Source organism: Chiloscyllium plagiosum, chromosome 20 (assembly GCF_004010195.1).
Source record: "Chiloscyllium plagiosum isolate BGI_BamShark_2017 chromosome 20, ASM401019v2, whole genome shotgun sequence".
In the NCBI taxonomy this organism is placed as follows: Eukaryota; Metazoa; Chordata; class Chondrichthyes; order Orectolobiformes; family Hemiscylliidae; genus Chiloscyllium; species Chiloscyllium plagiosum.
The window spans coordinates 34,218,124-34,230,682 of NC_057729.1; the positions used below are offsets into that span (position 1 = coordinate 34,218,124).

Genomic DNA, 12,559 nt, shown 5'->3' on the forward strand with positions numbered 1-12,559 from the left:
CACCCATTTTCATGGGTTACACATTAGGCTGCCCATACGAATATTTATTGAAATCGTGATCCCACCTCGAAATAAATAACTTCCCTTAACTAACAGGCTTTGATATTGAGCCATGTCCAGGACCACGAAGCTAACTGCGAGAGACAGTGAAAACGATGAACTCCAACCCCAAGCAACGTTTGAGTGTTGGAGCGATAGAATTAAACTCAAGATATTTTAGTAGTTTTACGGCCACTGTAATAAATATCGGAGTTAACGTCTCCCGAAATCCTGGTTAAGATTATCCCAGTGCGAGCAAAGTGTTTTATTGAAAAGAGAAACATGCTGTCATGGTTATATCGGACGTGCAGGTGTGAGAAGGCGAAAACGTGTGTGGGGCTGGAGTCAGCCCGGGCTCTGATGGTGTTCAGTTCACAGCGCACAGTCAGCAGGGCTCGGTTTGGGGGAAGGGGGTGCGGGGGCTGCCTGTTGAATCCCTGCCTTGGGTCTCTCTGTGAAACAAAAGGGTGAAGCGCCTGTGCAGACTCGGTGATGTAGCCACGTTAATCGAGCTGGGCTCCAGTGGGAGGGTCAGATCCAGTGGCTGTGCAGCCAGAGCAGGGGGAGGAGCGGGACTGGCAGCTTGATTCTCTCTCTCTCTCTCTCTCTGCACAGCTCAGCCCCACCCGCAGTCGCCGGAAGTTTTATTTTCCCCTCCCTCTAGCAGGAGGGTTTTTTTTACTCTTAAAAAAAGGCTCGGCATCTGCGGAAGTGAGTGCTAGTCTTTTTGTGTGTGTGTGTGAGTGAGAGAGAGAGAGGGGGGTGGGGGGAGGGTGCTTGTTCAACATGGCTGCAAAGTCGGACGGCATGGGAGGGACAGCGTCCGTCTCGTTGCAGAATTTAGGTCAACGCCCAGCGGAGAGTGAGTGCGGGGAGAGGGGCTTGTCATCCTCGTCCGCCGGGGCCCTCGCCCTCGCCCCCGCCGCCGCCGCCGGCGCCTCGTCCTCCTCCTCCCATTGTTGTGAGCCGGGCTCCGGCTGCTGTCACAGCTCCTGTGTCAACTCGGTGCCTCGCCAGCGGGAAGAGTACTCCTTGGCGGACTGCTGCTGGATCCTGGGCGCCTTGCTGGTCTTCTTCTCGGATGGAGCGACCGACGTGTGGCTGGCCGTGGACTATTACTTCCAAGGCGACTACTGGTGGTTCGGGCTGACGCTCATGTTCGTGGTGGTGCCGTCCCTGGTGGTGCAGGTACTGAGTTTCAGGTGGTTCGTCTACGACTACACCAACAGTAGCGGTGGGAGCAGCGCCCGAGCCCGGGCTGCAGCGGCGGCGGCGGCGGCAGGAGGAGGAACTGGCCCTGATGAAGCAGCCGATCATTTCAGCACCAAGGAGAGCGAAGCGGGGCAGCGCCGGGCTACCCGCACTTCGACCTGCTGCCGCTTGTGCATGTGGTTCCTGCAGTCTCTCATCCACATCCTGCAGCTCGGGCAGGTCTGGAGGTAAATCTGCAACATTCAACTGTATGTTCGTTGCTTACAATCTCAAACAGTCAAGCACCCCATCCCCTCCTGTTTTTTTTTAAAACTGGGTTCCTTCTGCTGTGTATGTGAATCTAAATACTGTGGGGGTATTTTATGTAATCAGAGACAATTGAAGAGTAACATAAAGCTATCCATTGCAACGCCCCTTTTTAGAAGTAAAATTGGACCTCCAATCTGTGGGACATGAACTTGTCTTTCAGTTTGCTGTTTTGAATCCAAATTTGATGGCTTTTTAAATCCACAAAACAGATTAATAATCGGAATAAAGCCTTTAAGTAAATCGTAATTACAGTAAACCAGCTTCAGTAGGAGGAATAAGAATTGTAAATCAGTTTGATTTTACAAGCAAAATAGACCAGTACTAAGGAGGAAGCTTTGTTCTGGCCAATTATAGTCTTGAATTCATTTTGACTGTCTTCAAAATTGATAGTATTTGCCCTTTTGACGAGTGTTCGCTCTCCCCATCCAGCGCAAGCAATTTCCAAAGTTTGACTGAACATCGGGAACAATGCAAACTTGTCCTTTTATTAACCTACGTCTGGGATGGCCAATAGAGAAACGGAATGATAGACTTAAGAAATAGTTTTAATTTTCCAGTACGATTGCTGGTTCAACACATTGTTAGTTATTGTTGACTTTGAACATGCATTTCTGCTTTAAACATGGCACAAGGAGCATTTTATAAACACAAAATTGAGAGCAGGAAAGGACCAGTAGGCTGAAGACCAGAAGATCCATTACGTTTCCTCCACTTGATTTTTGTTTTAAAAAACTTGTGCGCCACATGTGACTGACTTTTCTTTGTGTAATTTTTAAAAAAAACTAACTTCCCTCTCCATAGCTAAAAACTGGGGGTTTACATGACTGCAGTAAATCAGGAACTCGTGGAGAACTGTGATACATTATAACTTAGACTTTTCCTTCGTTGACTACTCTTTTATGGATAAAAGTTAACAGGAAGCTGTATGATAGAGATGCTTACTCATAACCAGAATGGATACTATGCTTGGAAGTTAATGTAAAAGTGATACTATTCACATATATGCTGTAATCAAAGTAATATAACTTGATTTCATTAGCCAGTTTCCAGTAATATTTGTTGGAAGCCACTTAGTTTACAGCTGAGGTAACCAAGTGACAAAACTTGACAGGAACCAATTATACCATTTACATGAACTTTTACCTTATTCTCATTCTGGACTCTAAAATAATGGATTCGGTAATTATGGATCTCATTAATTCTTTATAGTTTGAGACCTCGATAAATAATTCTGTGGCAGATACTTAACTTCTTTGACTAGCTGGGGACAACAAAACTTCGACTAATACTGGCTGTTACTAACACCATCAAAAGTAATACATGGAACAAAAAAGTACAATGTAATTTTCCTTCACATTGAAAATGAGGAAACTCCACCCCACCCCAACTCCATTATGGTTCACAGCCACTGTTCATTCTTAATATCTTGCTCAAAAACAATTGGATTCCTCATTAACAAGTGTAAAAGAGGCAACTTCTTTATATTTTTTATGTTTGTAAAACAAAATCACCTTGTAAATTCTGTGCATGATAATGACAATAAAGAAGTTGGCAACGGTTGAAAATTACAGGACTGAACTGTTTACACTGATCCATTCTGCTTTTCTGGGCAAAAGGCCGATGTCAGCAGCAGTGAAAATCGGAGACCTGGCTTTGTTTCCCCTCTCCTCACCCATATAGTTGTCATTTTTTTCGCTGTTAATGTCAGATGCAGGACAGTAATGAACAGCAAGAGAACTACCAGGACCCCGAAAACTAAATCCCCAATAATAATCACCGCCCACGACAAACTTATTATGGCATTTAAATTTTAAATATTATAAATAATGAAAAATAACTTTTTTAAAAAAAAAGTACCATTACAACAGCAGCGTGCTGCCCCTTTAGGAGGCGTTACATAAGCTGATAACAGCAGAAGTGCCGTGGCCTCGCCGCACCTTCTGGTTGCTGGTCTTTGTGTGGATCTCGAGTCAATATATACCCTGCTGCAGAAGTCTGACTCGAAGGGCGAATAAAGCTTTTATTCGCCTTCATTGGCGATGCCCTGACTGGAAGATCCGAGTATATGTTTCCTTGAGCTATTAATTTGCTTAGTTTTAGAATAGATAGAACGGTTTTGTGTAATTTGATACTTAAGGCAGTATCAGGTTGGTACAAGGATGTGATTATAATCTTTCACGCGCGTACTAACCATCTCAATCATTTTAAATATTGAACTGATTGATAAAATCAGTTTTCGTTACAATAATAACAAGAGGCACTTTTCTGGTGATGAGCTGAGCACCATATACAAATAAAAAAAACCAAGTCGTTCAGGAACGTGCTGTACCTAACCAGTCAATGATACCTCAGTCTTAAAATTCAAGTTTTATTGTGGCTGAATATGCAGGCCAGTTGTATGTTTAGGAAACTTTAGTGTATCCACATGACCCTATTGTGTTTGGAATTTAATAAATGCCTCAAAGCGCAATGTGCCCATTTGACAGTTGAATGGTATGCTGAAGCATGATTTAAGACTGGTGCATTGTGTTATTATACTTTTCTCCCCCAATTAATATGTGGTGTAGATTGACTGAAGGATAAAAGGAATTTGGATAGTCTGTCTCAGATGCTAGTGAGTGTGGATTCATAGTGGTAGTGGGCAGCCTCACTGAGGGAGTTTGTAGAACTGCATGATGAGGGAATGGGCGATTCACACCAATATTACGCAATGTTCAGCTAAAGCTGATATAATGACAGGGCGTAAAGCAGAGATCAAGCCATCCTTGGAATCAAGTTATGCTATACAGTATACAGGGTTGAAATGTGCTAAATTACCAACATTAAAGTTGAAAAATCTACTTAATTTAGAGGATATCCCGATGGCAGAATGTTGATTAAATTGGAAAGTGTTTTAGTCTTTAAGGAACCCTAATTTGTAACTAAAATCTCCTTCAATTTGCCAGCAGTGTTGGGGAATTAATTTCCTACCAAGAAATCCTTTTGGAAGATTTAAAGTCCAAACAATGGTGTATTTGTTCTTTTAATAGATGAACCGGATTGAATAGGAATTTGATAACATGCTGATTAAAGATTCTGACTTAGGATTTTGGTGGTCTTAAAATTCCCTTGATAGAACATTTTAGCTTAATTCAGTTGCAGTTTTACCAAGTTAGAAGTCCTGCGTGGGCATTAGATTATGATAGCTACAACTTGCAATTACTTAGTATAATAGGTATCTCAATTTGTTTCAGAGATGAAGATGGAAGCTGAGTACAATTGCCATGTCCCATTTGAAACAATGCACTGGTACTGAAGTCCAGTTACTTCCAGGGTTGTCAGAAAAGTTGAAGATTTCATCAAATTAATAAAAGTCTCCAATGTACCTGTCTGATGAACGCAGGTTAACAGAACACTGGATTTCTGTACTTAACATGAACTACTTTAACAAATCAATTCTCAACTAGCTGATATTCTAATCCCTTAAACACTTCTACACATATGCAACAGACAACAGTCAGACAAACATAGGTGTTATAGGTGGAAAGAAAACTATTGGGGAAACATGGTTCAAGGGCAGCAGTTCGCAGATTTTGATGAGGTGACTCCTGCTTCTTCTGAGTCCTTCTGATCTTCTTTCCAATCTGTTCAGTTCTTTACAGAATCCCTAGATTTGTTGACACATTAATTCAACCTTTCAGTCACTAGTTTGAGGCAATGGTTTCTGGCAAATGGTGGGGGAAGTTAATTGTCTTTAAGTTCTTGGTTACTTCACTGCAGAAAAAGAAGAGAGAGAGAGATGCTGTCTCCTGCAGCTTTGAGACCTTCTGCCTCAGTCATGTTCACATAAATACTGCCCATCTGCCCATCAACCAGAGAGTTGTTATGCTGATGACTCCTGGCCTCAACAATTGGTCTTAATTGGAAAAACAAGTCAGTGGTTTGACTCTGTGCAAAGCTTGCTTTGAATACCCACCCACCCACAGTGCCATTGAATCTTAAACATCTTCCCTGCTTCTTGAACAGTGTGAACTCAAGTCATAATGTGCTCCAGTAACTTGTTTTTAAAAGTGCACTTACTCCTTTCACAATCCTTGGTTTAAAGCAGCCATTTCCACATTTTTGTTTGCAATTCAAAACAAAGAAAAATAAAAATTGTGTGCTGTTTACACAGGAAAAGACTCTGAGGAGATATCTAAAAAAGTAATTTTTTTTTCAAAAGTGCTTCAAGATCATCTTGTAGCTAATGTTATCTATTAACAGCATTATCCATAGTAAGTGCTTTTAAAAAGTGGTTCACACTATGATTAAGTTTTCAAAAGGAAAAAGATTTAACCACTTCTGAAATTGTTGTTGTCACTGTTAATTGGGCTAAAATATCAAATAGCTTTTAGAAAGTCAGTCAATGAGCTACAGCATTTAAAATGTATTTCTGTTAATCTGTTTTATAGATAATGGAACACTTATAAGGAAATCCTTGTGCTTCAGTCTAACCTGTGTTACGGAATGTGTTTCATCTTAGTGTGTGATTATGCAATTAAGGAACCAAGAGGGTAGCAAATATGGGACTTTAGCACCTGTAGTAAGGGAACATCTGGAAAGGAGCTTCCACTGAGGAAGACTTCAAGTTGAAGGAGGGACTGGCTATTGATTTGTGTTTTTCAAGTAAGATTTTGATTAAATATCATTTTAATACTACATTCTATTTCATCATTCTAATTTCAGAGGTACAGGGAGATGGTAGTTTGACTGTCACCTACCAAATGTGTGGGTGTCTTAAACTAGGGCTACTCAAAAATAGTTCTGTTAGATGTTATTATTAGCTTGAATTACCATACTTGGGTTGTAATTATTCTACACAATCAACACAAAATGCAACTGTACTTTTAAAGAAAACATTAATTTGCAATGCACATGCAATCTAAACTAACTGAGTTAATAGGAATGGAAAATGGACAATTATCCAACCCTACAATAAGGCACTGTTTTTAAAAAAAACAAAAGCCGTGTTTCAATTAAAAACAAAAACAGTGTTATTTAAGAATTTGTAGAACACTGGGAATGAGGAAGAAGTGAAGATTTCAACTCATCCTGTATACTTAAAGGAGATAAAGTTGAACCTTAATGAATGGCAGTGGCAGATAATGACACATTGCGATGTGTGTTCCACCACTATTTCCAATTGCTCCAGGATACTGATATTTTTTCCAGGACTGTTGCATGACTTTTTATTTTGACAAGAGCAAGATAATTGCTTTCCATTCTTTGAAAGTAATGTTTTTTTATCTTGTGAATGGCTCGGCTAAGGATTTGCTTTTGACAATGTCAATTCTATCACTGGAAGAGCAATCACTAGTCACTTCCCAACAAGGAAGCTATTTCTTGCTCCCCTTAGAGGTAACTTATTGTTGGAAAGTAATAGTTTGTGCATCTCTGTGACAGGAATTAGGTCAGGTAGCAATAGGGCAAAGACTTTTAGTAAGACCTGAAAAAAACAACTGAAGTGTTGTCATTGCAAATATATTGCAAATTCTGCTGAATCAGTTTTGAGAGATGAAAATTACTTTGAATTTTTTTTATTAATTCTTCCATGGAATGTAGATACAGCTGGCTATTTATGGGTGAAGAGGCAATGGGCACATTTGCCTATTCCTAATTTCTCTTGAGTGTACTTTTAATGCAATAGTTTTCCAACTAATAACATGCAGTCCAAAATAAAGGAGCATCAAATGAGTATACATTCCCTTAAACCCATGGCTGATAAAATAATTTTTATCTAGTGTTGGAGCTGTATTAAGTCAACAAGAAAGGGAAAAAAAAAATTACCAACTGCTGTATCTGCAATCTTTGACTGTAAGTGAAGAAGTTGCCTTCTAAATTTTTATTTGGCTGATTATGGATATACCACAGGACTATATTAATTACAGATCTGGAGCACTGAAAGAATTTTACTTACAACTCAATTAAATTGAGCAACCTTTTCCTATCAGGATTCAGAATGTGTAGTTGAAGCTTTGGATTTGTACTCAGATTTATAATGACAGTTTTCATTTCCATTCTCCTTTTTTGCAGACACTGTATGTCATTTTCAATCACAAATGGAAAAAGTGGAATAGTTGACATTCAACTCCAACAAATGAACTCAAAACGCAGTTCAATAAATTGGCATGTTATTTAAAATGCAGAATGTTGATTCTGGCTATTTATTTTGCAGATGAATGTAATATCAGCATCTGCTTGTTTTGAAGTGATACATATCGTATTTGGTTGATTTTAAAAGCATACAGAATCTTTGCATGCTCCCATTTTTGGCCTGGTATTTGTGATTAGCAGTGGACAAATGGTACCACCTTTCTGTACACTTCCAGTTGTCTATAGATAAATATAGGCTTATAGACTGGGATTTAGAGTTATTAAAAATCCAAACATACAGGTCAACACTCGCATATTATTTATGTTACAAGATAGTTGGTGTATTAATGTTTTGACTTATAACAATCATAAATTAAATTGTTCTAATAAAAGTTGTTCAGTAACTGCAGATGAAATGCTCACTCCATAAATTACAAATGCTTATTTTTTCAATCAGGACGCATCTTACCTTTTCCACATTTTTTTTTCATCCACCTCGTAAAATATTGGAGTTTCACATTTGAAAGAATAGCATGTGTCCAGTTCAATTCATTGTGTCCTCTTGGTTAATCCCAGAGTTACATTGCTGAATATTTAGATAATTGAACTGAATTGAATTTATTGTCACATGTACCAAGCACCGTGTAAAGTTCTATCTTGTGAGCAATGCAGGCAGATTACAGAGTTAAGTAGCATAGATAAGTAAATAATAGGTAAACAGCGGCAAAAACAAAAACACATGTACAGGCGAATGTTAGGAGTTTTAATCCATTCAGTAGGATAAAAACTCTTTCAAAACTGGCAGGTGCATGTGTTCAGGCTTCTTTACCTTCTCCCCGATGGTAGAGGTTGTAGAAGAACATTGCCAGTTTGGGGTGGATCATTGAGAATGCTGGCAGACTTTCCTTGACAGCAGGCCTCAAAGATTTATTCCATAGATGGGAGGTTGACCTTTGTGATTTCTTCATTGTGATAGCAATGTGATATTTCATTGTTAGGCCACATCCCTGAAAGTAAATTGATCTGCAAGTCTGCTTGACCCGAGAGAATATCTAAGATATTAACCAATCTTGTAAAAGTGAGACTTCATTGTTGTATTTGTCCAGAATAACTTAGAGTCATAGAGATGTACAGCACGGAAACAGACCCTTCAGTCCAACTTGTCCATGCTGACCTGATATCCCAACCCAATGTAGTCCTACCTGCCAACACCTGGCCCATGTCCCTCAAAACCTTCCTATTCATAAACCCATTTAGATGCCTTTTAAATGTTGTAATTGTACTAGCCTCCACCACTTCCTCTGGCAACTCATTCCATACACATATCACCCTCTGTGTGAAAAAGTTGCCACCTACGTCCCTTTTATGTCTTTCCCCTCTCAACCTAAACCTATGCTGAGTTCTGGACTCCCCTATCCCAGGGAAGAGACTTCATCTATTTATCCTATCCATGCCCCTCATAATTTTGTAAACATTTCTAAGGTCACCCCTCAGCATCTGAAGCTCCAGGGAAAACAGCCCTAGCCTATTCAGCCTCTCCCTATAGCTCAAATCCTCCAACCCTGGCAACATCCTTGTAAATCTTTTCTGAATCCTTTCAAGTTTTACATCTTTCCAGTAGGAAGGAACCCAGAATTGCACACAGTATTCCAACAGTGGCCGGACCAATATCCTGTACAGCCACAACATGACCTCCCAACTCAGTACTCTGACCAATAAAAGAAAGCATACCAAACGCCTTCTTCACTATCCTATCTACCTGTGACTCTACTTTCAAGGAGCTATGAACCTGAACTCCAAGGTCATTTTGTTCAGCAACACTCCCTAGGACCTTACCATTAAGTGTATAAGGCCTGCTAAGATTTGCTTTCCCAAAATGCAGCACCTCGCATTTATCTAAATTAATCTCCATCTGCCACTCCTCAGCCCATTGGCCCACCTCATCAAGATCCTGTTGTACTCTGAGGTAATGTTCGCTGTCCACTACATCTCCAATTTTGATGTCATCTGCAAACTTATTAACTATACCTCTTATGCTTACATCCAAATCATTTCTATAAATGACAAAAAGTAGTGGACCCAGCACCGATCCTTGTGGCACTCCACTCACAGGCCTCCAGTCAGAAAAACAATTCTCCACTACCACCTTCGTCTTCTACCTTTGAGCCAGTTCTGTATCCAAATGGCTAATTCTCCCTATATACCATGAGACCTAACCTTGCTAACCAGTCTCCCATGGGGCACTTTGTTGAACACCTTACTGAAGTGATTCAGATGTCATCCACTGCTCTGTCCTCATCAATCCTCTTTGTTACTTCTTCAAAAAATTCAATCAAGTTTGTGAGACATGATTTCTCACGCACAAAGCCATGCTGACTGTCCCTAATCGGTCCTTGCCTTTCCAAATGCATGTGCATCCTGTCCCCCAGGATTCCCTTCAACAACTTGCCCACCAACGTCAGGCTCACTGGTCTGTAGTTCCCTGGCTTGTCCTTACTACCCTTCTTAAACAGAGGCATCACGATAGCCAACCTCCAGTCTTCTGGCACCTCACCTGTGACTTTCAATGGGGACCAGCGATCACTTCCCTAGCTTCTCACAGAGTTCTAGCATGCACCTGATCATGTCCTGGGGATTTATCAACTTTCATGCATTTCAAGACATCTAGCACTTCCTCCTCTGTAATATAGATATTTTTCAAGATGTCACCATCTGTTTCCCTACATTCTATATCTTCCATGTCCTTTTCCACAGTAAACATTGATGCAAAACACTTATTTATTATCTTGCAATGAGGTTCTAAACAAAAATAGTACACTCGATGGCTATCTGTGAAAGTAGCTTTGATATTGATTTCCAAAGAAGCTGACATAATTGTGTTCCAGCACCTTGAGCATCAATTGTATGTGTTGCTTGATGTAAAATAAGGGATTTATTTTAGTAGAATCGTATTTACATCTTACAAAAAAAGCCCATTTAACCTATGAAATATTTTGCACGATATCAAGCAATCTGAAAAACCTAAGCATTGCTAATGCAGGTGACTCATTTGGAATTGACCACAAACATTATCATAAAAATAGTAAAACTATTAACACAGCAAAGAAAAAGAAAAGTGCTATGTTACTTGGTGCAGTGGGAAGTTTAATTGTACCAGATACAAATAGTAACATCATTGAACTTTTGCAGAATAATGTTTGATTTGTTCTGTTACTTCAGAGATGGTGCCTTTTAAAATTTAGTCTTTTTAAGTAGCATCAAGGAAGATATGCCTGGCAGCAGTTGACTCAGTTTACTTTGACTGCAATGTACATAGTGACATGTCAGAACCGGTCCTTTTTAAAAGGGCAAGAGTTGATGTTGAATCCTAGGATAGCAACCAAGAACAAATAGCATGAGACAGATAAGCAGCATTATTAGTTTGTAAATGTTTCAAGAGAAAATGTGTGTGCATTAGGGGTGGCTCAGTGGTTAGTATTGCTGCCTCACAATGCCAGGGACCCAGATTCAATTGCACCCTTAACCATAGAGTTTGTGCATTCTCCCTCTGTATGTGTGGGTTTTCTCTAGGTGCTCTGGTTTCCTCCCCACAGTCCAAAGATATGCAGGTTAGGTGGATAGGCCATACTAAATTGCCCACAGTACACAGGGATATGTAGGTTAGGTTGATTAACTATGTGAGATGCAGGATTACAGGGAACAAGGATTGGGGTCTGGGTCTGGGTGGGATGCTCTTTGGAGGGTCGGTGCAGACGCTATGGGCTGAATGGACTGCTACCACACTGTAGAGGTTCTATGATTCTGTGATCGCATTAATCAGATTACATTTTTAACAGTGAATTAAAATGGCTGTGCATTTTACTATTTATCACACCCTAATTGATTTTGAATTTTAAAAAGTACATTTCTGGAAAATATTTTGATTCAATTCTATTTTGCAATGGTCAAGATTATTGACAGTAAGAGATTAAAAAGAGAAAAATACTTCATTCAGTCTAAATCTTGTGCCACATTCCCTCTGAAATTAAGCCTAGGGCTGACCCAAGTGTGCGCATTCATTGAAGGTGATACGAGAGGGAAGTGTGCTGTGTTTCTAGAGTGAAATTAGGTAGTCTGATGGTGTCCTGCTTATCCCTGAGCTAAGCTTCAATCACTTATTTTCATTCTAAGGTTTAGCACAGTTGGATTCAATTAAATGAGAGGTCAAGGAAAGAAATGAAATCCAGGTGAATGTATAAGATTCTTGGCCACAACTAAATAGAATGGCTTGTACAGCTGGAGGAGGTCCCAGTTTGATGTATTATATAATTGAACGTTCAGCACTTTCATCCAGAGCAACTTAAACAGTAAGAACATAGTGACCCAAACCACAGTTTTAAAAAAAAGACTGTCCACAATTGTGGCACTTTGTTTCTGTTTATCTTTACCCAGTGCCTAATTTACATATTACCAGCAAACAGGTATAAATCTGCTATAAATGTACAGTGGTGCGAGTAGATTGATAACAGTTTAACCTTTCTCCTTTAAAAGCATTGCCTACCTCAGCTATTGTAGTTCGATGTCTTATTTACAAACGTACTTTATTTTGAAATTATGGAGATCTAGCTGTCCCTAATATGATTTGACCTCAGGATGTACCCTTTCACGTGAGTTGCACTCTGTGATTTTAAAGAGGCTGTCATCTTAAATTCAAATCCATGGTGGCAAAAAGATCTTATCCATAGAAGACGGTACAACCAAACAACCTTACATGAGTAATGTACAGATTTTAAATATAAATTATGACACTTTTTTTTACGCAGAGAGTGGTAAGGGCGTGGAATACCCTACCTGCTAATGTAGTCAATTCAGCCACATTAGGGAGATTTAAACAATCCTTAGATAAGCA

The 12,559-nt window shown here is 39.7% G+C and overlaps 1 protein-coding gene across 1 annotated transcript in view; it reads left to right on the top strand.

The window, feature by feature from the left end:
• Positions 1-275: 275 nt before the first annotated feature.
• The window catches only part of LOC122560160 (XK-related protein 7-like), a 195,321-nt gene continuing 183,037 nt past the window's right edge, over positions 276-12,559 (top strand). The window contains exon 1 of the mRNA XM_043710492.1: positions 276-1,478. Coding sequence (XP_043566427.1) covers positions 826-1,478 — 653 coding nt within the window. The 5' untranslated portion in view covers positions 276-825. The remainder of the gene's footprint in view (positions 1,479-12,559) is intronic.